The sequence below is a fragment of the Petromyzon marinus genome, chromosome 84 (assembly GCF_048934315.1).
Source record: "Petromyzon marinus isolate PM22_M1 ecotype Great Lakes invasive population chromosome 84, UKy_Petmar_22M1.pri1.0, whole genome shotgun sequence".
Classification (NCBI taxonomy): domain Eukaryota; kingdom Metazoa; phylum Chordata; class Hyperoartia; order Petromyzontiformes; family Petromyzontidae; genus Petromyzon; species Petromyzon marinus.
In genome coordinates this window covers 1,107,587-1,135,450 of record NC_133749.1, presented here as the reverse complement: position 1 = coordinate 1,135,450, position 27,864 = coordinate 1,107,587, and the positions used below count along the sequence as shown (strand labels likewise).

The following is a 27,864-nucleotide window of genomic DNA, read 5'->3' as shown; positions in this document are numbered from 1 at the left end:
ACCACCACCACCACCGGCCGCACTTCGCAGATTTCTTTTTCGTTGCCGCCTCCGCTCCCGCCAGAAGCAGCAGAAGCAGAAAGAAGCGCCGGCTGGGTGGGAAAGAAATTATTTTTTTTCCCGCGATCTCCGTGGATCCAAAGTCGCAGATTAATAAACAGGTGAAACCACGAGTATTTTATTTTATTTGTGGGGGGCCTAGAGGAGTGGTGGTGGGGGGCGGTGGTGGGGGTTTGATTTGTTACGCGTTGTTATTATTATTATTTTGAGCAGTAATAACGAAAGTTAATTTTGAGGGGAATTTGCGCTTGGCGGTTGTGTCAAATTTTTATTTGAAAATTTACCTCCCGCGGTTGTGATTTTGTTGTTGCTGTTGTTGTTGTTGCACTGATGGATATTGCTGGGATGCTAACGTGACGAATGTGCAGAGGCGACAATTCTGGTCTATGGTCTGCGTATACGGTGACAATGTTAATGTATGGGCAATGTTAGTCTGAAGTCTATGAGCAATGTTAATCAATGGGCAATGTTAGTTTGAAGTCTATGAGCAATGTTAGTCTATGGGCAATGTTAGTCTGAAGTCTATGAGCAATGTTAATCAATGGGCAATGTTAGTCTGAAGTCTATGAGCAATGTTAATCAATGGGCAATGTTAGTCTGAAGTTTATGAGCAATGTTAGTCTATGGGCAATGTTAGTCTGAAGTCTATGAGCAATGCTAATGTATGGGCAATGTTAGTCTGAAGTCTGAGCAATGTTAATGTATGGGCAATGTTAGTCTGAAGTCTATGAGCAATGTTAATCAATGGGCAATGTTAGTCTATAGTCTATGAGCAATGTTACTCTATGGGCAATGTTAGTCTGTAGTCTATGAGCAATGTTAGTCTATGGGCAATGTTAGTCTATGGTCAAGGTTAATCTGTAGTCTATGAGCAATGTTAATCAATGGGCAATGTTAGTCTGAAGTCTATGAGCAATGCTAGTCTATGGGCAATGTTAGTCTGAAGTCTGAGCAATGTTAATCAATGGGCAATGTTAGTCTGAAGTCTATGAGCAATGTTAATTAATGGGCATTGTTAATCTGTAGTCTATGAGCAATGTTAGTCTATGGGCAATGTTGATCTGAAGTCTATGGGCAATGTTAGTCTGAAGTCTATGGGCAATGTTAGTCTGAAGTCTATGAGCAATTTCGATTTAAAGCTTTCGTGACTGCAAGGATTCATCTTCTTTGGTTCTTTCGGTAAAGTCACGTAGAATGAGAATAAAATAATAAATTTATAAAATAACACAATGTTAATCAGCTTAAAAGTCGCTACGAATCTTAACAGCGTTCATTGAAGCTCTGTCGTCCCGACAGGTCTGTTCCTTTCACCTGAAGAAGGCCGCTTGCGTTGTGGCCGAAACGTCGTGAGCATTTTATCGTGTTATTTTATTATTTATTTTATTCTCATTCTACGTGACTTTACCGAAAGAACCAAAGAAGATCTATGGGCAATGTTAGTCTATGGGCAATGTTAGTCTATGGGCAATGTTAGTCTGAAGTCTATGAGCAATGTTAGTCTATGGGCAATGTTAGTCTATGGGCAATGTTAGTCTATGGGCAATGTTAGTCTATGGGCAATGTTAGTCTATGGGCAATGTTAGTCTGAAGTCTATGAGCAATGTTAATCAATGGGCAATGTTAGTCTGAAGTCTATGAGCAATGTTAATCAATGGGCAATGTTAGTCTGAAGTCTATGAGCAATGTTAATCAATGGGCAATGTTAGTCTGAAGTCTATGAGCAATGTTAATGTATGGGCAATGTTAGTCTGAAGTCTATGAGCAATGTTAATCAATGGGCAATGTTAGTCTGAAGTCTATGAGCAATGTTAATCAATGGGCAATGTTAGTCTGAAGTCTATGAGCAATGTTAATCAATGGGCAAGGTTAATCTGTAGTCTATGAGCAATGTTAGTCTATGGGCAATGTTAGTCTGAAGTCTATGAGCAATGTTAATCAAAGGGCATTGTTAGTCTGAAGTCTATGAGCAATGTTAATCAATGGGCAATGTTAGTCTGAAGTCTATGAGCACTGTTAGTCTATGGGCAATGTTAGTCTGAAGTCTATGAGCAATGTTAATCAATGGGCATTGTTAGTCTGAAGTCTATGAGCAATGTTAATCAATGGGCAATGTTAGTCTGAAGTCTATGAGCAATGTTAATCAATGGGCAATGTTAGTCTGAAGTCTATGAGCAATGTTAATCAATGGGCAATGTTAGTCTGAAGTCTATGAGCAATGTTAGTCTATGGGCAAGGTTAATCTGAAGTCTATGAGCAATGTTAGTCTATGGGCAATGTTAGTCTGAAGTCTATGAGCAATGTTAATCAATGGGCAATGTTAGTCTGAAGTCAATGAGCAATATTAGTCTGGGCAAGGTTAATCTGTAGTCTATGAGCAATGTTAATCAATGGGCAAGGTTAATCTGAAGTCTATGAGCAATGTTAGTCTATGGGCAATGTTAGTCTGAAGTCTATGAGCAATGTTAATCAATGGGCAATGTTAGTCTGAAGTCAATGAGCAATGTTAGTCTGGGCAATGTTAGTCTGAAGTCTATGAGCAATGTTAATCAATGGGCATTGTTAGTCTGAAGTCTATGAGCAATGTTAATCAATGGGCAATGTTAGTCTGTAGTCTATGAGCAATGTTAGTCTATGGGCAATGTTAGTCTGAAGTCTATGAGCAATTTCGATTTAAAGCTTTCGTGACTGCAAGGATTCATCTTCTTTGGTTCTTTCGGTAAAGTCACGTAGAATGAGAATAAAATAATAAATTAATAAAATAACACAATGTTAATCAGCTTAAAAGTCGCTACGAATCTTAACAGCGTTCATTGAAGCTCTGTCGTCCCGACAGGTCTGTTCCTTTCACCTGAAGAAGGCCGCTTGCGTTGTGGCCAAAACGTCGTCAGCATTTTATTGTGTTATTTTACTATTTTATCCTCATTCTACGTGACATTACCGAAAGAACCAAAGAAGATCTATGAGCAATGTTAGTCTATGGGCTATGTTAGTCTGACGTCTATGAGCAATGTTAGTCTATGGGCAATGTTAGTCTGAAGTCTATGAGCATTGTTAGTCTATGGGCAATGTTAGTCTGAAGTCTATGGGCAATGTTTGTCTATGGGCAATGTTAGTCTGAAGTCTATGGGCAATGTTAGTCTATGGGCAATGTTAGTCTGAAGTCTATGAGCAATGTTAATCAATGGGCAATGTTAGTCTGAAGTCTATGAGCAATGTTAATCAATGGGCAATGTTAGTCTGAAGTCTATGAGCAATGTTAATCAATGGGCAAGGTTAATCTGTAGTCTATGAGCAATGTTAGTCTATGGGCAATGTTAGTCTGAAGTCTATGAGCAATGTTAATCAAAGGGCATTGTTAGTCTGAAGTCTATGAGCAATGTTAATCAATGGGCAATGTTAGTCTGAAGTCTATGAGCACTGTTAGTCTATGGGCAATGTTAGTCTGAAGTCTATGAGCAATGTTAATCAATGGGCATTGTTAGTCTGAAGTCTATGAGCAATGTTAATCAATGGGCAATGTTAGTCTGAAGTCTATGAGCAATGTTAATCAATGGGCAATGTTAGTCTGAAGTCTATGAGCAATGTTAATCAATGGGCAATGTTAGTCTGAAGTCTATGAGCAATGTTAGTCTATGGGCAAGGTTAATCTGAAGTCTATGAGCAATGTTAGTCTATGGGCAATGTTAGTCTGAAGTCTATGAGCAATGTTAATCAATGGGCAATGTTAGTCTGAAGTCAATGAGCAATATTAGTCTGGGCAAGGTTAATCTGTAGTCTATGAGCAATGTTAATCAATGGGCAAGGTTAATCTGAAGTCTATGAGCAATGTTAGTCTATGGGCAATGTTAGTCTGAAGTCTATGAGCAATGTTAATCAATGGGCAATGTTAGTCTGAAGTCAATGAGCAATGTTAGTCTGGGCAATGTTAGTCTGAAGTCTATGAGCAATGTTAATCAATGGGCATTGTTAGTCTGAAGTCTATGAGCAATGTTAATCAATGGGCAATGTTAGTCTGTAGTCTATGAGCAATGTTAGTCTATGGGCAATGTTAGTCTGAAGTCTATGAGCAATTTCGATTTAAAGCTTTCGTGACTGCAAGGATTCATCTTCTTTGGTTCTTTCGGTAAAGTCACGTAGAATGAGAATAAAATAATAAATTAATAAAATAACACAATGTTAATCAGCTTAAAAGTCGCTACGAATCTTAACAGCGTTCATTGAAGCTCTGTCGTCCCGACAGGTCTGTTCCTTTCACCTGAAGAAGGCCGCTTGCGTTGTGGCCAAAACGTCGTCAGCATTTTATTGTGTTATTTTACTATTTTATCCTCATTCTACGTGACATTACCGAAAGAACCAAAGAAGATCTATGAGCAATGTTAGTCTATGGGCTATGTTAGTCTGACGTCTATGAGCAATGTTAGTCTATGGGCAATGTTAGTCTGAAGTCTATGAGCATTGTTAGTCTATGGGCAATGTTAGTCTGAAGTCTATGGGCAATGTTTGTCTATGGGCAATGTTAGTCTGAAGTCTATGGGCAATGTTAGTCTATGGGCAATGTTAGTCTGAAGTCTATGAGTAATGTTAGTCTGACATCTATGAGCAATGTTAGTCTGAAGTCTATGAGCAATGTTAGTCTGAAGTCTATGGGCAATGTTAGTCTATGGGCAATGTTAGTCTGAAGTCTATGAGCATTGTTAGTCTATGGGCAATGTTAGTCTGAAGTCTATGGGCAATGTTAGTCTGAAGTCTATGGGCAATGTTAGTCTATGGGCAATGTTAGTCTGAAGTCTATGGGCAATGTTAGTCTGAAGTCTATGAGCATTGTTAGTCTATGGGCAATGTTAATCTGAAGTCTATGGGCACTGTTAGTCTGAAGTCTGAGCAATGTTAGTCAATGGGCAATGTTAGTCTATGGGCAATGTTAGTCTGAAGTCTACGGGCAATGTTAGTCTGAAGTCTATGGGCAATGTTAGTCTGAAGACTATGGGCAGTGTTAGTCTGAAGTCTATGGGCAATGTTAGTCTGAAGTCTATAGGCAATGTTAGTCTGAAGTCTATGGGCAATGTTAGTCTGAAGTCTACGGGCAATGTTAGTCTGAAGTCTACGGGCAATGTTAGTCTGAAGTCTACGGGCAATGTTAGTCTGAAGTCTACGGGCAATGTTAGTCTGAAGTCTACGGGCAATGTTAGTCTGAAGTCTATGGGCAATGTTAGTCTGAAGTCTACGGGCAATGTTGGTCTGAAGTCTATGGGCAATGTTAGTCTGAAGTCTATGGGCAATGTTAGTCTGAAGTCTATGGGCAATGTTAGTCTGAAGTCTACGGGCAATGTTAGTCTGAAGTCTATGGGCAATGTTAGTCTGAAGTCTATTGGCAATGTTAGTCTGAAGTCTACGGGCAATGTTAGTCTGAAGTCTACGGGCAATGTTAGTCTGAAGTCTACGGGCAATGTTAGTCTGAAGTCTACGGGCAATGTTAGTCTGAAGTCTACGGGCAATGTTAGTCTGAAGTCTATGGGCAATGTTAGTCTGAAGTCTATGGGCAATGTTAGTCTGAAGTCTATGGGCAATGTTAGTCTGAAGTCTATGGGCAATGTTAGTCTGAAGTCTATGGGCAATGTTAGTCTGAAGTCTATGGGCAATGTTAGTCTGAAGTCTATGGGCACTGTTAGTCTGAAGTCTATGGGCAATGTTAGTCTGAAGTCTATGGGCAATGTTAGTCTGAAGTCTATGGGCAATGTTAGTCTGAAGTCTATGGGCAATGTTAGTCTGAAGTCTATGGGCAATGTTAGTCTGAAGTCTACGGGCAATGTTAGTCTGAAGTCTATGGGCAATGTTAGTCTGAAGTCTACGGGCAATGTTAGTCTGAAGTCTACGGGCAATGTTAGTCTGAAGTCTACGGGCAATGTTAGTCTGAAGTCTACGGGCAATGTTAGTCTGAAGTCTACGGGCAATGTTAGTCTGAAGTCTATGGGCAATGTTAGTCTGAAGTCTATGGGCAATGTTAGTCTGAAGTCTATGGGCAATGTTAGTCTGAAGTCTATGGGCAATGTTAGTCTGAAGTCTATGGGCAATGTTAGTCTGAAGTCTATGGGCAATGTTAGTCTGAAGTCTATGGGCAATGTTAGTCTGAAGTCTATGGGCAATGTTAGTCTGAAGTCTATTGGCAATGTTAGTCTGAAGTCTATTGGCAATGTTAGTCTGAAGTCTATGGGCAATGTTAGTCTGAAGTCTATGGGCAATGTTAGTCTGAAGTCTATGGTCAATGTTAGTCTGAAGTCTATGGGCAATGTTAGTCTGAAGTCTATGGGCAATGTTAGTCTGAAGTCTATGGGCAATGTTAGTCAATGGGCAATGCTGGTCTATGGTCTGAGCATACGGTCTCTGGGCAATGTTAGTGTGAAGTCCACAAGTAATGTGAGTCTATGGGCAATGTTATAGGCTTTAGAGTTACGTGCAATGCCAGCGAGTCCTATGGGCAATAATAGTATATAGCTTTTGTAGCAATGTTAGTCCTATGGCAATGTTTGGCTATCGCCTTATGAGCAATGCTAGCTAGCCCTATGGGCAATGTTAGTCTATGGGCAATGTTAGTCTGAAGTCTATGGGCAATGCTGGTCTGTGGTCTGCCTATTCGGTGTATGGGCAATGTTAGTCTGGGCAATGTTAGGCTTATCATAGCCCAATGCCCGCTAGTCCTATGGGCAATATTAGTCGATGGGCAATGTTAGAGGTGTCCTAAACATTAGAGGGGAGGTTTTTTTGCCGTTCCCTCCGTTGAACTAGGGCAGCCATGCAGTGATTTACTCTGACCCGTCGACTGACATGCACCATGGACTGACATTGTACCATAGACTAACATTGCCCATAGACTAACATTGCACCATAGACTGACATTGCCCATAGACTTACATTACACCACAGACTGACATTGCACTATAGACTAACATTGCCCATAGACTAACATTGCACTATAGACTGACATTACACCACAGACTGACATTGCACTATAGACTAACATTGCCCATAGACTAACATTGCCCATAGACTGACATTGCACCATAGACTAACATTGCCCCATAGACTAACATTGCCCATAGACTAACATTGCACCATAGACTGACATTGCCCATAGACTAACATTGCCCATAGACTGACATTGCACTATAGACTGACATTGCATCATAGACTAACATTCCACCATAGACTGACTTGGCAACATAGACTGACATTGCCCATAGACTAACATTACACCATAGACTGACATTGCACCATAGACTAACATTGCCCATAGACTAACATTGCCCATAGACTGACATTGTACCATAGACTAACATTGCACTATAGACTGACATTGCCCATAGACTAACATTGCACTATAGACTGACATTGCACCATAGACTGACATTGCCCATAGACTAACATTGCACCATAGACCGACATTGTACCATAGACTAACATTGCCCATAGACTAACATTGCACTATAGACTAACATTGCACCATAGACTGACATTGCCCATAGACTAACATTGCCCATAGACTAACATTGCACCATAGACTTACATTGCACTATAGACTGACATTGCACTATAGACTGACATTGCACTATAGACTAACATTGCACTATAGACTAACATTGCACTATAGACTAACATTGCACATAGACTAACATTGCACCATAGACTAACATTGCACCATAGACTAACATTGCACTATAGACTAACATTGCACTATAGACTAACATTGCACTATAGACTAACATTGCACTATAGACTAACATTGCACCATAGACTAACATTGCCCATGGACTGACATTGCACTATAGACTGACATTGCACCATAGACTAACATTGCACCATAGACTAACATTGCACCATAGACTAACATTGCCCATAGACTGACATTGCACCATAGACTGACATTGCACCATAGACTAACATTGCACCATAGACTGACATTGCACTATAGACTAACATTGCACATAGACTAACATTGCCCATGGACTGACATTGCACTATAGACTAACATTGCACCATAGACTAACATTGCACCATAGACTAACATTGCACCATAGACTAATATTGCCCATAGACTAACATTGCCCATAGACTAACATTGCCCATAGACTAACATTGCCCATAGACTGACATTGCACTAGACTAACATTGCACCATAGACTGACATTGCCCATAAACTAACATTGCACCATAGACTGACATTGCACCATAGACTAACATTGCACCATAGACTGACATTGCCCATAGACTAACATTGCACCATAGACTAACATTGCACCATAGACTAACATTGCCCATAGACTAACATTGCACCATAGACTAACATTGCACCATAGACTAACATTGCACCATAGACTAACATTGCACCATAGACTAACATTGCACCATAGACTGACATTGCACCATAGACTAACATTGCACCATAGACTGACATTGCACCATAGACTAATATTGCACCATAGACTAACATTGCACCATAGACTGACATTGCACCATAGACTAACATTGCACCATAGACTGACATTGCACCATAGACTAACATTGCACCATAGACTAACATTGCACCATAGACTGACATTGCACCATAGACTAACATTGCACCATAGACTAATATTGCCCATAGACTAACATTGCCCATAGACTAACATTGCCCATAGACTGACATTGCACTATAGACTAACATTGCCCATAGACTAACATTGCCCATAGACTGACATTGCACTAGACTAACATTGCACCATAGACTGACATTGCCCATAGACTAACATTGCACCATAGACTAACATTGCACCATAGACTGACATTGCACCATAGACTAACATTGCACCATAGACTGACATTGCCCATAGACTAACATTGCACCATAGACTAACATTGCACCATAGACTAACATTGCACCATAGACTGACATTGCACTATTGACTAACATTGCACCATAGACTGACATTGCACCATAGACTAACATTGCACCATAGACTGACATTGCCCATAGACTAACATTGCACCATAGACTAACATTGCACCATAGACTGACATTGCACTATTGACTAACATTGCACCATAGACTGACATTACCCATAGACTGACATTGCACCATAGACTAACATTGCACCATAGACTAACATTGCACTATAGACTAACATTGCACTATAGACTAACATTGCACCATAGACTAACATTGCCCATAGACTAACATTGCACCATAGACTAACATTGCACCATAGACTAACATTGCACCATAGACTAACATTGCACCATAGACTGACATTGCACCATAGACTGACATTGCACCATAGACTGACATTGCACCATAGACTGACATTGCACCATAGACTAACATTGCACTATAGACTAACATTGCACCATAGACTGACATTGCACCATAGACTAACATAGCACCATAGACTAACATTGCCCATAGAGTGGCATTGCCCATAGACTAACATTGCCCATAGACTGACATTGCACTATAGACTAACATTGCACTATAGACTAACATTGCACTATAGACTAACATTGCACTATAGACTAACATTGCCCATAGACTAACATTGCACTATAGACTAACATTGCACAATAGACTGACATTGCACCATAGACTAACATTGCACCATAGACTGACATTGCATCATAGACTAACATTGCATCATAGACTGACATTGCATCATAGACTAACATTGCACCATAGACTGACATTGCACCATAGACTAACATTGCACCATAGACTTGGCACCATAGACTAACATTGCATCATAGACTAACATTGCATCATAGACTGACATTGCCCATAGACTAACATTGCACTATAGACTAACATTGCACCATAGACTTGGCACCATAGACTGACATTCCACCATAGACTGACATTGCACCATAGACTAACATTGCACCATAGACTGACATTGCACCATAGACTGGCATTCCAATAGACCATTGGCTAACATTTCACCACAGACTAGCAATTTCCCACCGACTAGCGGTGCAGTGCCCCTCAAGACTAGCAGCGCAATGCCCCACAGACGTGGCTAGGTCACATAAAACTGAACGCACTGTGGAATTCTCCGTGCCGAAGTGCGTGTGTGTGTGTGTATACTGTATATACATATATACCGTATATATACAAAGTCCCATTGGTGAGCTCCTCCAGCAGCCAAGGGCTGGGTCATGTAGCCCGCATGCCTGGCCACCGCATGCCCAAGCGGCTTTTGTTTGGCCAGATAGAAGGGGCTAAACGGACGCGGCACGGGCAAGAGAACAGATGGAGTTGATGGGTGACTGTGTGGCACAGGCTAGAGAAGAGATGGAGATGATGGGTGAGTGGGTGGCACGGGCTAGAGAAGAGATGGAGCTGTTGGGTGAGTGGGTGGGTGGCACAGGCTGGAGAAGAGATGGGGCTGTTGGGTGAGTGGGTGGGTGGCAGGCACGGGCTAGAGAAGAGATGGAGCTGATGGGTGGGTGAGTGGCACGGGCAAGAGAACAGATGGAGTTGATGGGTGACTGTGTGGCACAGGCTAGAAAAGAGATGGAGTTGATGGGTGGGTAAGTGGCAGGCACAGGCTAGAGAAGAGATGGAGCTGATGGGTGGGTGAGTGGCACAGGCTAGAGAAGAGATGGAGCTGATTGGTGGGTGAGTGGCACAGGCTAGAGAAGAGATGGAGCTGATGGGTGAGTGGGTGGGTGAGTGGCAGGCACAGGCTAGAGAGGAGATGGAGCTGTTGGGTGGGTGGCACAGGCTAGAGAAGAGATGGAGCTGATGGGTGAGTGGGACGGGCTAGAGAATAGATGGAGCTGTTGGGTGGGTGGGTGGCACGGGCTAGCGAAGAGATGGCGCTGATGGGTGGGTGGGTGAGTGGCACGGGCTAGAGAAGAGATGGAGCTGATGGGTGAGTGGGTGGGTGAGTGGCACGGGCTAGAGAAGAGATGGAGCTGATGGGTGGGTGAGTGGCACGGGCTAGAGAAGAGATGGAGCTGATGGGTGAGTGGGTGGGTGAGTGGCACGGGCTAGAGAAGAGATGGAGCTGATGGGTGGGTGAGTGGCACGGGCTAGAGAAGAGATGGAGCTGATGAGTGGGTGGGTGAGTGGCACGGGCTAGAGAAGATGGAGCTGGTGGGTGGGTGGCACGGGCTAGAGAAGATGGAGCTGATGGGTGGGTGGGTGGCACGGGCTAGAGAAGAGATGGGGCTGATGGGTGAGTGGGTGGGTGAGTGGCACGGGCTAGAGAATAGATCGAGCTGATGAGTGAGTGGGTGGGTGGCACGGGCTAGAGAAGAGATGGGGCTGATGGGTGAGTGGGTGGGTGGCACGGGCTAGAGAAGAGATGGAGCTGATGGGTGGGTGAGTGGCACGGGCTAGAGAAGAGATGGAGCTGATGGGTGAGTGGGTGGGTGAGTGGCACGGGCTAGAGAAGAGATGGAGCTGATGGGTGGGTGAGTGGCACAGGCTAGAGAAGAGATGGAGCTGATGAGTGGGTGGGTGAGTGGGACGGGCTAGAGAAGATGGAGCTGATGGGTGGGTGGGTGGCACGGGCTAGAGAAGAGATGGAGCTGGTGGGTGAGTGGCACGGGCTAGAGAATAGATCGAGCTGATGGGTGAGTGGGTGGGTGGCACGGGCTAGAGAAGAGATGGAGCTGATGGGTGAGTGGGTGGCACGGGCTATAGAAGCGATGGAGCTGATGGGTGAGTGTGTGGTAGTAGAGCAATCCAACTTGTAGGTATGCAGTGTGGTGGTAGTAGTACTATAGTAGTAGTGTAGTGTCCAGTGTGGTGGTAGTACTATAGTAGTGTAGTGTCCAGTGTGGTGGTAGTACTATAGTAGTGTCGTGTCCAGTGTGGTAGTAGTAGTGTAGTAGTGGTGTAGTACTGTAGTAGTATAGTGCTGTAGTAATGTAGTAGTGTAGTACTGTAGTAGTGTAGTACTGTAGTAGTAGTGTTGTACTGTAGCATCATCACGCACGTGCCCGGAATCTTCTCTGGCGGTGGTTTCTCCCAGAGCCCATAGCCACGCTTCTTGTGCTGATGTAGCATATATTCTCGGAAGCGCTGACATTTTTTTTCTTTGACGCACCCCCCTGTAAGTAAATCGTGATTTAAAGCTTTCGTGACTGCAGGGATTCGTATTCTTTGGATCTTTGGGTAAAGTCACGTAAGATTGGTTCAAAGAACATCACAAAACGTGCCGCGTTCGATCGTTGCACAACACAAGCGGAGGGCACCGCCGCTTGTGTTTGCGATGGAAACGTAGCTTTTGTTATTTAAATCTTTTGATTTGAGGCTTTCGTGACTTCGCAGGGGAGATCCATGCTCTTTGAAGGTGTTTTTTTTTTAGGCAAGGTCTCACGGTAGGTAGGTATAAAATGAAATGAATGGCGACGTTTCGGGCGCGACCCAAGCGTCCCACCATCGGGTAGGAAAGCATGGACTTGCTGCCGAAGGCAGATCGCTGCTTTGCTACGTGACGATGGACTCTCGCGTCGCTCCCGCAACGTCGTGATTTAATTTCGCTGTTTTCTTTTGAAACCCCCATCTTGCGTGGCTTTGCCGAAAGGCCCAAACGATATGCAGCGCGCCGCCCCCTTGTAGTGCAGCGTGAAATTGTTGATCTCCGTATAATGTAAGGAATCTTGTGCGACACCTACAGGGTGTGGTGGAATGTTACGTAGCCGGGGTTTGGAATCTTTTATCGCAACCGCCGCGAAACGTGGCTTGTTGCTTTCGGTAGTAAAGTCACGTGGAAGGGAAGCAATGAAATAATAATAATAAAAAAACGTGAAACAAATAAAAAATTGTTTAAAAAATATAAAACCGTAAATTTGTTTTGATTTAAAGCTTTCGTGACTGCAGTAATTCATATTCTTAGTTCTTTCGGTAAAGTCACCACGTTGAAGGGAAACAACAAAATAATAAAATATATATAAAACAATAAAAATAAAATTTTGATTTAAAGCTTTCGTGACTGCAGTAATTCATATTCTTAGTTTTTTCGGTAAAGTCACGTTGAAGAGAAACAACAAAATAACAAAATATATATAAAACAATAAAAAATTCTCACGACGTTTCGACCATAACTCAAACGGTCATCATCAGATGATCAACACGGGCGATGAGAAGTCTGTTTTTGTGTGTGTCTTTGTGTCTTTGTGCATCTCCCTTGTGATTGATGGGACTTTCTTTGTAGGATGAACGCGCTGGGTTGGGGGGGGGACCAACAAGGTCCGAATTTGTCCGTAATAAGGTTTAGTGGCACTAGTAAGGAGTTGACAGGTTCGTCATGGTTACCGTTGTCGTGATCTTGACTGGCTGGCTCGCTCAGTCACTCACCTACTCCTCCTCGTCACACTATTATAGCTACTGCCGCCATGGTTACCGTTGCCGTGAACTTGACTGGCTGGCTCAGTCACTCGCCCTCCCCCTCCTCGTCACACTATTATAGCTACTACCGCCATGGTTACCGTTGCCGTGATCTTTGAGTTATGGTCGAAACGTCGTGAGAATTTTTATTGTTTTATATATAGATTTTATTATTTTATTGTTTCCCTTCAACGTGACTTTACCGAAAGAACTAAGAATACATATTCTTAGTTTTTTTTTATTTTGTTGTTTCCCTTCAACGTGACTTTACCAAAAAAACTAAGAATATGAATTACTGCAGTCACGAAAGCTTTAAATCATAATATTTTTTTTATTTTTTTTGTTTTTCTACGTGGTGGCGACTTTACCGAAAGAACCAAGAATATGAATCCCCCCCTCCCCGCAGTCACGAAAGCTTCAAATCGAAATGGCCTTGAGCTACGGACGCTGCTTGTGGCATGGCGTGTCGACCCGCACGGTTTGCCCGTGATTCTTGTACAGGGGATGTCGGGTTTTCGTATCCAATACGGCGTTGCGGCTGTTTCAACACGGGCGATGAGAAGTCTCTTTTTGTGCGTGTCTTTGTGTCTTTGTGCCATCTCCCTTGTGATTGATGGGACTTTCTTTGTAGGATGAACGCGCTGGGTTGGGGGGGGCAGGGGCGGTGACCAACAAGGTCCGAATTTGTCCGTAATAAGGTTTAGTGGCACTAGTAAGGAGTTGACAGGTTCGCCGTGGTTACCGTTGTCGTGATCTTGACTGGCTGGCTCGCTCGGTCACTCGCCTCCTCCTCGTCACACTATTATAGCTACTACCGCCGTGGTTACCGTTGCCGTGATCTTGACTGGCTCGCTCAGTCACTCGCCCTCCTCCTCCTCGTCACACTATTATAGCTACTACCGCCATGGTTACCGTTGCCGTGATCTTGACTGGCTCGCTCAGTCACTCGCCCTCCTCCTCCTCGTCACACTATTATAGCTACTACCGCCGTGGTTACCGTTGCCGTGATCTTGACTCACTCAGTCACTCGCCTCCTCGTCACACTATTATAGCTACTACCGCCGTGGTTACCGTTGCCGTGATCTTGACTGGCTGGCTCAGTCACTCGCCTCCTCCTCGTCACACTATTATAGCTACTACCGCCATGGTTACCGTTGTCGTGATCTTGACTGGCTGGCTCGGTCACTCGCCTCCTCCTCCTCGTCACACTATTATAGCTACTACCGCCGTGGTTACCGTTGTTGTGAACTTGACTGGCTGGCTGACTCAGTCACTCGCCTCCTCGTCACACTATTATAGCTACTACCGCCATGGTTACCGTTGCCGTGATCTTGACTGGCTAGCTCAGTCACTCGCCTCCTCGTCACACTATTATAGCTACTACCGCCATGGTTACCGTTGCCGTGAACTTGACTCAGTCACTCGCCTCCTCGTCACACTATTATAGCTACTACCGCCATGGTTACCGTTGTCGTGAACTTGACTGGCTGGCTCAGTCACTCGCCTCCTCGTCACACTATTATAGCTACTACCGCCATGATTACCGTTGCCGTGAACTTGACTCACTCAGTCACTCGCCTCCTCGTCACACTATTATAGCTACTACCGCCGTGGTTACCGTTGCCGTGAACTTGACTCACTCAGTCACTCGCCTCCTCGTCACACTATTATAGCTACTACCGCCATGGTTACCGTTGCCGTGATCTTGACTGGCTCGCTCAGTCACTCGCCTCCTCGTCACACTATTATAGCTACTACCGCCATGGTTACCGTTGCCGTGATCTTGACTCACTCAGTCACTCGCCTCCTCGTCACACTATTATAGCTACTACCGCCATGGTTACCGTTGCCGTGATCTTGACTCAGTCACTCGCCTCCTCGTCACACTATTATAGCTACTACCGCCGTGGTTACCGTTGCCGTGAACTTGACTCACTCAGTCACTCGCCTCCTCGTCACACTATTATAGCTACTACCGCCATGGTTACCGTTGCCGTGATCTTGACTCACTCAGTCACTCGCCTCCTCGTCACACTATTATAGCTACTACCGCCATGGTTACCGTTGCCGTGATCTTGACTCAGTCACTCGCCTCCTCGTCACACTATTATAGCTACTACCGCCATGGTTACCGTTGCCGTGATCTTGACTCACTCAGTCACTCGCCTCCTCGTCACACTATTATAGCTACTACCGCCATGGTTACCGTTGCCGTGATCTTGACTCAGTCACTCGCCTCCTCGTCACACTATTATAGCTACTACCGCCGTGGTTACCGTTGTCGTGAACTTGACTGGCTGGCTCACCCTCAATCAATGACAGTCAGTCGCCTCTTAGTCACTCTAGCTACTACCGTGGTTACTGTGGGTCTCTGTGCGGGTGAGTCTGTGGGTCTCTGTGTGAGTGAGTCTGTGGGTCTTTGTGTGGCGAGTCTGTGGGTCTCTGTGTGGCGAGTCTGTGGGTGTCTGTGCGGCGAGTCTGTGGGTCTCTGTGTGGCGAGTCTGTGGGTCTCTGTGTGGTGAGTCTGTGGGTCTCTGTGTGGCGAGTCTGTGGGTCTCTGTGTGGCGAGTCTGTGGGTCTCTGTGTGGCGAGTCTGTGGGTCTCTGTGTGGCGAGTCTGTGGGTCATGAGGAGGAGGAGGAGGTCGCGGGACAGACCCAGCAGGTGCCATGGGCTAACTTCTGTGCCAGGCTAGGTGCATGAGGAGGTCACGGGGACAGACCCAGCAGGTGCCCATAGGGTTTGACCGACTGAGATGACCATCTGGTAGATGGGCGCGGTCGAGGGCGGGGGTGGATGCAGGCGGTGCAACTCTCGCTGCGCTTTAGCCGCCCGGAGCTCCGCCCGTCGTTGTGAGCGTCGCTCCTCCGCCCTCCGCCCTCCGTCGTTGGAGGGCGACTGCCTCCCGGCTGCCCAGCAGCAGCAGCGTCCTTCGCGACCCTGCTCCATGACTACGCGCGCGCGTTCGTCACCCCGTCCCCTCCGCTCTGCCGCGGCTGTTGACGCGTTGGCCTGGCAATGCCCTCCTCCCCCTCCCTCCCACGATCTTGCCGGGCGACAGGAAGTGGTGGTGGGCCATCGTCTGACCGTGGCAGCGCCGCCAACGTTTCGGAACGGGCCTCGTGTGTTTTTTGTTGTTTTGTTTTTGCCCACCCATCCCAAACCCCCCCTACTACCACCGCCACCATCGCAGTAAATGTTCCTCTCGAAGGTTTTTAACCCCCCCGAAGGCGGCGGAGGAGGAGGAGGGTATCCGTTGTTGTCGTCGTTGTTCGTGTCGGACGCGTGCACCAGCAGCCACGGTTTATTTTTTCATTGCTAATGTGGTTTTGTAACTTTGAACCTTACACCCACCCACCACCACCACCCCCCCCCCCCAGAGCGTATAATCGAGAGGTAAAAATTTGAATGTGCCACATAGCTCGATTAGCCTTGCCTGCTGAAATGAAAGTTTTAGTCTTAAGACGTAGTAGGCTTTTGTGATCAATGTCATCAATAATAGAGCTTTTTTTTGTGGTGGTGGGGGAGTTTGATCGCGTAAATGTATAAATGTTACTATCATTATATTTTGGTACTGGCAAAGGAGGTCCAATGATGTTGTAGACGCTTGCCCCGAGCCCTCATTACTTTGATAGTGGCGTTGCCTTTGAGCTGTGCGACGCCTTTTTTGGCGTCGTCTGGTCCGGGAAACCAAGTGAGACCAGGCTCTAAAGAAAAGCCGTCTTCGGTGTGTGGATTAGTTTTAATATGGCATCTCGATGAGTGTGGGTCTCTCTGGCTATCGGCCACCTGACTCTCTGTGGCCCTCCTGTGGTTTGAGAGTATGTGGCTGCTGCTATAAGTTCCCACGGGACTGATGATGATGACGATGGTGACGATGATATCGGCCGCTTGGATGAAGCCGCTATCATTACCTGCGATGGGCAGGTCGCTCGGTCTGAACAGGGAGCTCAACAGGAGCTCTGGGGATGGCCCTTACATCTGGTACAAATACAGCTCGTGGCGAGCAGTGATGAATGGCTGGTGTAAATGTCCACGCGGTGATGACGACGATGATGATGATATCAGCCACTATCATTACCTGCGATGGGCAGGTCGCTCGGTCTGAACAGGGAGCTCAACAGGAGCTCTGGGATGGCCCTTACATCTGGTACAAATACAGCTCGTGGCAAGCAGTGATGAGTGGCTGGTGTAAATGTCCACGCGGTGATGATGATGATATCAGGCACTATCATTACCTGCGATGGGCAGGTCGCTCGGTCTGAACAGGGAGCTCAACAGGAGCTCTGGGATGGCCCTTACATCTGGTACAAATACAGCTCGTGGCAAGCAGTGATGAGTGGCTGGTGTAAATGTCCACGCGGTGATGACGACGATGACGACGATGATGATGATATCGGCCACCATCATTACCTGCGATGGGCAGGTCGCTCGGTCTGAACAGGGAGCTCAACAGCACCTCTGTGGGTCCTTACTCGGTCAAAATAAAAAGGTTTAGTTTTAGTGTGGGTCCTCTGTGCGCCCTCTGTGCATTTTGATCGCGCCTCCGATTTTAGCACGGTCGGCTCCGTACGGTGCGAGGAGGGGATGTTCGATGTACATGGAGTATTTGGCGACTGCTAGAACTTTCCACGTGGTGGTGGTGGTGGTGACATGAGCTAGCATTTGTGATGGCCAAGTTTAAAAAAAAAATCCGTACGTCTTTTCTGGATTACAGTTTAACAGCCTTAAGATGAGTTTTTTTATTTTTTTTTAAATAAATTCACACCTTGGTTCTTCCGGTAAAGTCACCACCACGTAGAATGGAAACAAAGTAATACAAATAAACAAAAATCAGGTGTGTCGGGTTTGCATAAATTTCTATGTAATAAAATAAATTTCTATGTAAATTTATGCAAACGGTCACACCTGATGACGACCGTTTGTGTTATGGTCGAAACGTCGTGAGAATGGTTTTTATTGTTTTATATATTTTTATTATTATTTTATTGTTTCCCTTCAACGTGGTGCCTTTACCGAAATAACTAAGAATATGAATTACTGCAGTCACGAAAGCTTTTAAAATCAAAATTTAATTAAAAAAATAAAACGTGATTTAAAATAAAATTATCGCGCCGTTTCGGCAAACAACGTCCCCAGGTAGCCTTCTTCAGGTGAGGCAACAGAACTGAAGGCCACTCGTGTTGTGGAGCGAAACGTCGTGAGAATTGTAAATTTTAAATTTTCTCATGTTTTATTTCCAATTACTTCGTTTCCATTCTACGAGAAGATGAATCCCATGCAGTGACGAAAGCTTTAAATCGAAATCCACACCTCCTTTTTTTTATTATTACGGGCGAGTTTAACAGCCCCCTTTAATCTAGCAAAACAATTTTCCGTCGCGGGGGGGGGGGGGGGGAAACCTCCACTTTTTTTTGTTGTTGTTGTTGTTGCCTTTTCGGCGTCCTCCGGTCGAACGCCGTTTTTTGAGACGCGGCTCAAAAGAAAGCCGTCCTCTGGCGCGTGGAACCCCAGTCGGTTTCAGCGACGGTGGACGGGGAAAAAAGAACCATAGGCGCTTGCGAAGCATGATTCGCTCCCCCGGTAAAACGTGTTTTGTGTTTTTGTTTGTTTGTTTGTTTTTGCAATCCAAAGCGCGCCCGTGCGTCCAGTCGTTGCGTGATCACGTGAACGATCTGCAGTACAAAGCGTGCACGCGTGCCGCTGCACGTGCTGCTAGACCCACGCTAGACCCACCCACCCACCCACACCCACACTCGCTCGTTAGTCAATAATTAATCTTCTTTGGTTCTTTCGGTAAAGTCACCACGTAGAATGAGAATAAAATAATAAATTGATAAAATAAAATAACGCAATAATATTCTCACGACGTTTCGGCCACAACACAAAGCGGCCTTCATCAGGTGAATATTCTCACGACGTTTCGGCCACAACACAAGCGGCCTTCATCAGGTGATGATGAAGGCCGCTTGTGTTGTGGCCGAAACGTCGTGAGAATATTATTGTGTTATTTTATTTTATCAATTTATTATTTTATTCTCATTCTACGTGGTGGTGACTTTACCGAAAGAACCAAAGAAGATGAATCATTGCAGTCACGAAAGCTTTAAATCAATAATTAATATTTATTGTAACACTCGCGCAGGCCAAAGTTGCTCGCGATCCAAGGTTTTTTTTTTTTTAAACTCTGCATTATCGGGCGCGTTTTTTTCTTCCTCCCTTCGCATTACCGTGGGCTGCTCGTTGACATCTTAACGCGGCTGTTTGTTGTCAGAAACGGAAAAGGGGGGGAAACCTCCTTGTCATCTTGGTAAATAATAAAAAATGATAATAATAATGCAGTCTCGCCTTTTTTATTTTAAATTTTTTTTGTTTTAAAAATGCGACCGCTCGTTGTTTTGAACGTGTCCGTGGGGGGGGGGGGGGGTGGATTGTGCGCAGCCCCGGGGGTCCCCAGCAAGATGTCGGAACGCAAGGCGGTGATCAAGAATGCCGACATGTCGGAGGAGATGCAACAGGACGCGGTGGACTGCGCCACGCAAGCCCTCGAGAAGTACAACATCGAGAAGGACATTGCTGCCTACATCAAGAAGGTGCCGCTCGCACGCACGCTCGCTCGCTCCTTACACACACACTCGCACGCACGCTCCTTACACGCTCGCTCGCACGCTCGCTCCTTACACACACACTCACACGCTCGCTCGCTCACACGCTCGCTCCTTACACACACACTCGCACGCACGCTCCCTCACACGCTCTCACGCTCGCTCGCTCTCACGCTCGCTCGCTCCTTACACGCTCGCTCGCACGCTCGTTCCCTCACACGCTCACACGCTCGCTCCTTACACACACGCTCGCTCCTTACACACACGCTCGCTCCCTCACGCTCGCTCCCTCACGCTCGCTCACACGCTCGCTCACACGCTCGCTCACACGCTCGCTCACACGCTCGCTCACACGCTCGCTCCTTACACACTCGCACGCTCGTTCGCTCTCTCTCATGCTCCCTCTCACGCTCGCTCTCACGCACGCTCACACGCTCGCTCACACGCTCGCTCACTCTCACGCTCCCACACACGCTCGCTCTCACCCTCACGCTCGCTCGCTCTCACGCTCGCTCCCTCACACGCTCGCTCTCACGCTCGCTCCCTCACACGCTCGCTCTCACGCTCGCTCTCTCGCTCACTCTCTCGCTCACTCTCTCGCTGCCTCACACTCGCTCGCTCCCTCACATGCTCTTTTGCTCCCCCGCTCGCTCACTCTCTCACTCACGCTCGCTCGCTCACTCGCTCCCTCACACGCTCACTCGCTCCCTCACACGCTCGCTCGCTCACTCGCTCCCTCACACGCTTGCTCGCACTCCCGCTCACTCTCTCACTCACTCTCTCGCTCGCTCACTCTCTCACTCGCTCGCTCGCTCGCTCCCTCACACGCTCGCTCGCTCACTCGCTCCCTCACACGCTCACTCGCTCCCTCACACGCTCGCTCACTCCCGCTCACTCTCTCACTCACTCTCTCGCTCGCTCACTCTCTTCCTCACACGCTCGCTCACACTCCCGCTCACTCTCGCTCCCTCACACGCTCACTCTCTCTCTCGCTCACTCTCGCTCGCTCGCTCGCTCACTCGCTCCCTCACACGCTCGCTCACACTCCCGCTCACTCACTCGCTCGCTCGCTCACTCTCTCCCTCACACGCTCGCTCACACTCCCGCTCACTCTCGCTCCCTCACACGCTCACTCACTCTCTCACTCACTCGCTCGCTCACTCGCTCCCTCACGCTCGCTCACACTCCCGCTCACTCTCGCTCCCTCACACGCTCACTCACTCGCTCGCTCGCTCACTCGCTCCCTCACACGCTCGCTCACACTCCCGCTCACTCTCGCTCCCTCACACACTCGCACGCTCTCTCGCTCACTCTCTCACTCACTCTCGCTCCCTCACACACTCGCCCTCACGCTCGCTCACTCTCTCGCTCACTCTCTCGCTGCCTCACACTCGCTCGCTCTCTCACGCTCGCTCCCTCACATGCTCTTTTGCTCCCCCGCTCGCTCACTCGCTCGCTCACTCGCTCCCTCACACGCTCGCTCGCTCACTCGCTCCCTCACACGCTCGCTCACACTCCCGCTCACTCTCTCACTCACCCTCTCGCTCGCTCACACTCCCGCTCACTCTCGCTCCCTCACACGCTCGCTCTCTCTCTCGCTCACTCTCTCACTCACTCTCTCGCTCGCTCACTCTCTCCCTCACACGCTCGCTCACACTCCCGCTCACTCTCGCTCCCTCACACGCTCACTCTCTCGCTCGCTCACTCTCTCGCTCGCTCTCTCGCTCGCTCACTCTCTCGCTCACTCTCTCGCTCGCTCACTCGCTCCCTCACGCTCGCTCACACTCCCGCTCACTCTCGCTCCCTCACACGCTCACTCACTCTCTCGCTCGCTCACTCGCTCCCTCACACGCTCGCTCACACTCCCGCTCACTCTCGCTCCCTCACACACTCGCACACTCTCTCGCTCACTCTCTCACTCCCTCACACGCTCGCTCACACTCCCGCTCACTCTCGCTCCCTCACACGCTCACTCACTCTCTCGCTGGCTCACTCGCTCCCTCACACGCTCGCTCACACTCCCGCTCACCCTCGCTCCCTCACACGCTCACTCTCTCTCTCGCTCACTCTCTCACTCACTCTCTCGCTCGCTCACTCTCTCCCTCACACGCTCGCTCACACTCCCGCTCCCTCACACGCTCACTCGCTCGCTCGCTCGCTCGCTCGCTCGCTCACTCGCTCACTCGCTCCCTCACGCTCGCTCACACTCCCGCTCACTCTCGCTCCCTCACACGCTCACTCACTCTCTCGCTTGCTCACTCGCTCCCTCACACGCTCGCTCACACTCCCGCTCACTCTCGCTCCCTCACACACTCGCACGCTCACTCTCGCTCCTGTGGGAGCTGTGCTTCTTCGCTCGCTCCCTCGCTCTTTGCGGTCTGTCTCACGACGCCAATCCCCGTCCGTGTGTCCGTCCGTGTGTCCGTCCGTGTGTCCGTCCGTGTGTCTCTCTCCCTCTGTGCGAGGCGCAGGAATTCGACAAGAAGTACAACCCCACCTGGCACTGCATTGTGGGACGTAACTTTGGCAGCTACGTGACCCACGAGACCAAGCACTTCATTTACTTCTACCTGGGCCAGGTCGCCATCTTGCTCTTCAAGTCCGGATGAGCTGCCGCCCCTCCCCCCCCCGCCTGCCCCGCCGCCTGCACCCCCCCCCTCTCTCTCCTGCCCCCCTCTCTCTCCCACCTCTCCCACCTCTCTCTCCCACCCTCTCTCCCTCTCGCTCCCACCTCTCTCGCTCCCACCTCTCTCCCCCACCCTCTCTCTCCCACCTCTCTCCCCTCCCACCCTCTCTCTCCCACCCTCTCTCCCACCCTCTCTCTCCCCTCTCTTCTCCCACCCTCTCTCCCACCCCTCTCTCTCCCACCTCTCTCTCTCCCACCCTCTCTCTCTCTCCCACCCTCTCTCCCTCCCACCTCCCCCTCCCTCCCACCCTCTGTCTCCCCCACCCTGTCCCCCCCTCTCTCCCCCCTCTCTCCCACCCTCTCTCCCCCTCTCTTCTCTCCCACCCTCTCTCCCACCCTCTCTCCCACCTTCTCTCCCACCCTCTCTCCCACTCTCTCTCCCACTCTCTCTCCCACCCTCTCTCTCCCCCACCCTGTCCCACCCTCTCCCCCCCCCTCTCTCTCCCACCCTCTCTCCCCCCCTCTCTCCCACCCTCTCCCCCCCCCTGCCCCCTCTCTCCCACCCCTGCTCTGCCCCCAGCTCCCCCCTACCCCCCCCTGGCCCCCCTTCGCTAAGCCACACAGCCTTCCTCCCCCCCACCACTTGACGCTCACACTTGGGATAGAGGGGGGGGGGAGGAGGTGGGTGGGTTAGTGGGGGGGGTGTTGCGGTGGAGGTCATGATTGTATGTACGGTGAAAAACCACCTCACCTCACCCACCATCTCTCCTCTCCGTCCACCCACAGAGTGGCCCAGGTTGTGTTTGGTTTTGCGAGGGGTTGGTGGGTGGGTTAGTGGGTAGGTAGTGGTGGGTGGTGGTTATGATTGTACGGTGGGGAGTAGACAGAATTCTCGCCCGCCCGCCCACCATCTCGCCCGCCCGCCCACCATCTCGCCCGCCCGCCCACCATCTCGCCCGCCCGCCCACCATCTCCCCCGCCCGCCCACCATCTCCCCCGCCCGCCCACCATCTCCCCCGCCCGCCCACCATCTCCCCCGCCCGCCCACCATCTCCCCCGCCCGCCCACCATCTCGCCCGCCCGCCCACCATCTCCCCCGCCCGCCCACCATCTCGCCCGCCCGCCCACCATCTCGCCCGCCCGCCCACCATCTCGCCCGCCCGCCCACCATCTCGCCCGCCCGCCCACCATCTCGCCCGCCCGCCTCTCCGCATCTGCCCACAAATCCAAGCAACTCTTTTTTTTTTGGGCATTGAAACCACAGCGGCGTACACACACACACACACACGTGTGTGTACGTACGCACGCACACGTGTGTGTGTGTGTATATACACGCACACACACACGTGTATTTACACGTACACACGTGTGTGTGTGTGTGTATTTACACAAGTACACACGTGTGTGTGTACACACACGCACACACACGTGTATTTACGCGTGTGTGTGTGTGTACACACGCACACTCACACGTGTATTTACACGTACACACGTGTGTACATGCGAAAGGCCCCCCCCAGCAGGTGGTGGGGATCCAGTAGCGCCGGGGTTGACCGGCCGTGTGCCTGCCCTCACCACCCCCCTCGCCTCACCCCTCACCTCACCCCTGACCCCTGACCTGACCCCTGACCTCACCCCTGACCATGCATTCCACAGCGCAGCAGCAGCGCGAGTAGCGCTCCTACTCTTCGTCTTTTTTTTTGCCGTTTGCGTGAACGTCGTCTTCACCGTGGTGGTGGTGGCCGTGGTGGTGGTGGTGGTGGTGGCCGTGGTGGTGGCCGTGGTGGTGGTGGTGGTGGTGGCCGTGGTGGTGGTGGTGGCCGTGGTGGTGGTGGCCGTGGTGGTGGTGGTGGCCGTGGTGGTGGTGGTGGCCGTGGTGGTGGTGGTGGTGGTGGCTGTGGTGGTGGTGGCCGTGGTGGTGGTGGTGGTGGCTGTGGTGGTGGTGGCTGTGGTGGTGGTGGCCGTGGCTGTGGTGGTGGTGGCCGTGGCTGTGGCTGGGGTGGTGGTGACCGTGGTGGTGGCCGTGGTGGTGGTGGTGGCCGTGTTGGTGGTGGCCGTGGTGGTGGTGGCCGTGGTGGTGGTGGCCGTGGTGGTGGTGGCCGTGGTGGTGGTGGCCGTGGTGGTGGTGGTGGTGGCCGTGGTGGTGGTGGTGGTGGCCGTGGTGGTGGTGGTGGTGGCCGTGGTGGTGGTGGTGGTGGCCGTGGTGGTGGTGGCCGTGGTGGTGGTGGCCGTGGTGGTGGTGGTGGCCGTGGTGGTGGTGGTGGCTGTGGTGGTGGTGGCCGTGGCTGTGGCTGTGGTGGTGGCCGTGGTGGTGGTGGTGGTGACCGTGGTGGTGGCCGTGGTGGTGGTGGCTGTGGTGGTGGTGGCCGTGGTGGTGGTGGTGACTTCCGCGCCGTTACGATAGCCACCGACGCTCGCTCGGCCATCCGTTGCCTTGTGTGTGCCTCCCCCCCCACTCTCTCCCCCCACTGTCTCCCCCCCCCCACTCTCCCCCCCCCCCCCACTCTCTCCCCCCACTTTATCCTCGCCCCCACCCCCCCCCCCCATCTTCCCCACTCCAGACTCTCCCCCCCCACTCTCTTCCCCCCACTCTCCCATCTCTCTCCCTCCCTCCACACCGCTCATCTCTACCCCATCACTCCCCCATCTCCCCACCCCCCTCGAACACTCTGCCCATCTCTCCTCCCACTCTCTCCCCACTCTCTCCCCATCCCCCACTCTCTCCCCACCCTCTCCCCACTCTCCCCCCACTCTCTCCCCTCTCCCCACTCTCTCCCTTCTCTCTCCCCACTCTCTCCCCACCCCCCACTCTCTCCCCACTCTCCCCCCCACTCTCCCCCCCACTCTCTCCCCTCTCCCCACTCTCTCCCTTCTCTCTCCCCACTCCCCACTCTCTCCCATCTCTCCCCACTCTCTCCCATCTCTCCCCACTCTCTCCCCACCCCCCACTCTCTCCCCACTCCCCCCACCCACCTCTCCCACCACCACCATCACCGTCCGTTTATAATTTCGTGAGAAGTTTTTGTTCATTTCTCGCTGCCGCCCCTCCGCCCGCCCGCCACTCCGTTCTCATGTGGCGACGACGAAACGGGGGACCGCTCCGTCTCCCGTGGTGTCCGTCGCACGTCGCCAACAGCGCTCCCGCACGCCAACAGCGCGTACACACACACGTGTGTACGCAGGTACGTACGTACGTACACACGCACGTACCTGCGTGCGTGTGTACGCAGGTACGTGTGTACGCAGGTACGTACGTACGTACACACGCACGTACCTGCGTGCGTGTGTACGCAGGTACGTGTGTACGCAGGTACGTACGTACGTACACACGCACGTGCCTGCGTGCGTGTGTACGCAGGTACGTGTGTACGCAGGTACGTACGTACACAGGCACGTACCTGCGTGCGTGTGTACGCAGGTACGTGTGTACGCAGGTACGTGTGTACGCAGGTAGGTACGTACGTACACACGCACGTGCCTGCGTGCGTGTGTACGCAGGTACGTACGTGCGTACACAGGCGCGTACCTGCGTGCGTGCGTACGTAGGCACGCCAATAGCACGCATGCACGTACCTGCGTGCGTACGTACGTAGGCACGCCAATAGCGCGCACTTACCTGCGCGCGTACTTACCTGCGCGCGTACTTACCTGCGCGCGTACTTACCTGCGCGCGTGTGTACGCACGTCACGCCAATGGCTGGCTGGCTGGTTGGCGAGTTTCTTTTGTGTCGCGATTTTTCGAACGCGGCGACGGCGGCGGTGGCGGCGGCTGCGTTGTTATTGTTTACAACTTTCGTGTTGACGACGGTTAATTATCACCGTGGTGAGGAGGAGGAGGAGGATGAGGGTCAGGGTGGAGTTGTTGTTGTGTTTAACAGCGAGTTATAATGATCTCTATCTCTCTCTCTCTGTGCGTTTTTTTTTAAGTTCGTGAAGGAAATTTCGATTTGTTTTCCGCGTGAACGTCGATCGCGCGGTGCGGCGAGCATCACCCCCTCCCCCCCCTCGTCCAACCCACCTCTATTTATTTTTGTGTACTTTCTACTCGTAAGGATTTAAACAAACTGAAATTGAATCCATATTTTGGTATTTTTCTCTGTGTGTGTGTGTGTCTCTCTCTCTCTGTTCTCCCCTCCCTCTCTCTCTCTCCCTCTCTCTCTCGTGTCCACCGCTCGGCCTGGGTTGAGTCTCGCCGCTTATCGAAATAAAACGAGGAATGAAATCGCGCACGAGTGTACCTGTGTGTGTGTACGTGTGTGTGTACGTGTGTGTGTACATACGTGTGTGTGTACGTGCGTGTGTACATACGTGTGCGTGTGTACATACGTGTGCGTGTGTTTGTGCGTGCGTACGTACGTGTGTACGTGTGTGTGTGTACATACGTGTGGGGAGCGATAGTGTAGCGGTTAACGCTGCGCTATGAACCTGGCGATCCGGGTTCGATTCCCGCTCACGGCCAACACCAGTGACGATTATCTGAACCGGTCCCGGGCCTCCCCTAGGTCGACTCAGCCTCAAATGAGTACCTGGTGCGGTGTGTAAACATCGTCATTAGGGAGACAAAGGCGGTCGGGCGTGGTGCTGGCCACCCACCTTCTCGTGTACCGTGCCGGCCTTCATAGGTGCTCGCTAGCTTACAGCACTTGCCCCAACAGTTTGTTAAGGCTACACGGGGGATCTTTGTGTGTGTGGAAGCTACCTGGTCTGTCGCTCCGCACGAAGCTTCAGGTCTTCTCGGCCACATTCATTCCCTCCCTTCTCTACGTTAATACTACAAAGTCTCCATCACAAGGGAGAAACACAAACAAATAGACTTAATATCATTTTGGCTGCCCGTATTGTAACGGCTGTAACGCCGTATGGACCTAAGCTCAATTTCGCCTGTACATGAATAACGGGGTAAGCCGTACGGGTTGACACGGTATGGTCTATGGGTGACAGTGCTGAGTCTTTACACTCCGATACGCTACGCTGAGTCTACACACTATACACTGCACTGAGTCTATGGGTGGCAGTGCTGAGTCTATGGGTGACCGTGCTGTGTCTATACACTACACTGAGTCTATGGGTGACAGTGCTGAGTCTACACTACACTATGAGTCTATGGGTGGCAGTGCTGAGTCTACACTACACTATTAGTCTATGAGTGGCCGTGCTGAGTCTATACATTACACTATACACTACACTATGAGTCTATGGGTGGCAGTGTTG

General features: G+C 49.9%; 2 protein-coding genes across 2 annotated transcripts; both read left to right on the top strand.

Moving 5' to 3' along the window:
• Positions 1–26,880, top strand: LOC116938278 (dynein light chain 1, cytoplasmic). The gene is made up of 3 exons (XM_032945376.2): positions 1–161; positions 19,864–20,015; positions 22,499–26,880. Exons 2-3 carry the CDS (start codon positions 19,884–19,886, stop codon positions 22,634–22,636), a joined length of 270 nt encoding a protein of 89 aa, XP_032801267.1. The 5' UTR covers positions 1–161; positions 19,864–19,883; the 3' UTR covers positions 22,637–26,880.
• Positions 23,373–26,880, top strand: LOC116938279 (uncharacterized). The gene is made up of 3 exons (XM_076057793.1): positions 23,373–23,378; positions 23,537–26,159; positions 26,200–26,880. Exons 1-2 carry the CDS (start codon positions 23,373–23,375, stop codon positions 25,055–25,057), a joined length of 1,527 nt encoding a protein of 508 aa, XP_075913908.1. The 3' UTR covers positions 25,058–26,159; positions 26,200–26,880.
• Positions 26,881–27,864: the final 984 nt, after the last annotated feature.

Excerpts from the sequence above, each read along its gene's own strand:
- LOC116938278 (XM_032945376.2), top strand. The coding sequence starts at position 19,884 with ATGTCGGAACGCAAGGCGGTGATCAAGAATGCCGACATGTCGGAGGAG. Across the intron at positions 20,016-22,498 it reads TTGCTGCCTACATCAAGAAG|GAATTCGACAAGAAGTACAA; the intron begins GTGCCGCTCGCA and ends TGCGAGGCGCAG.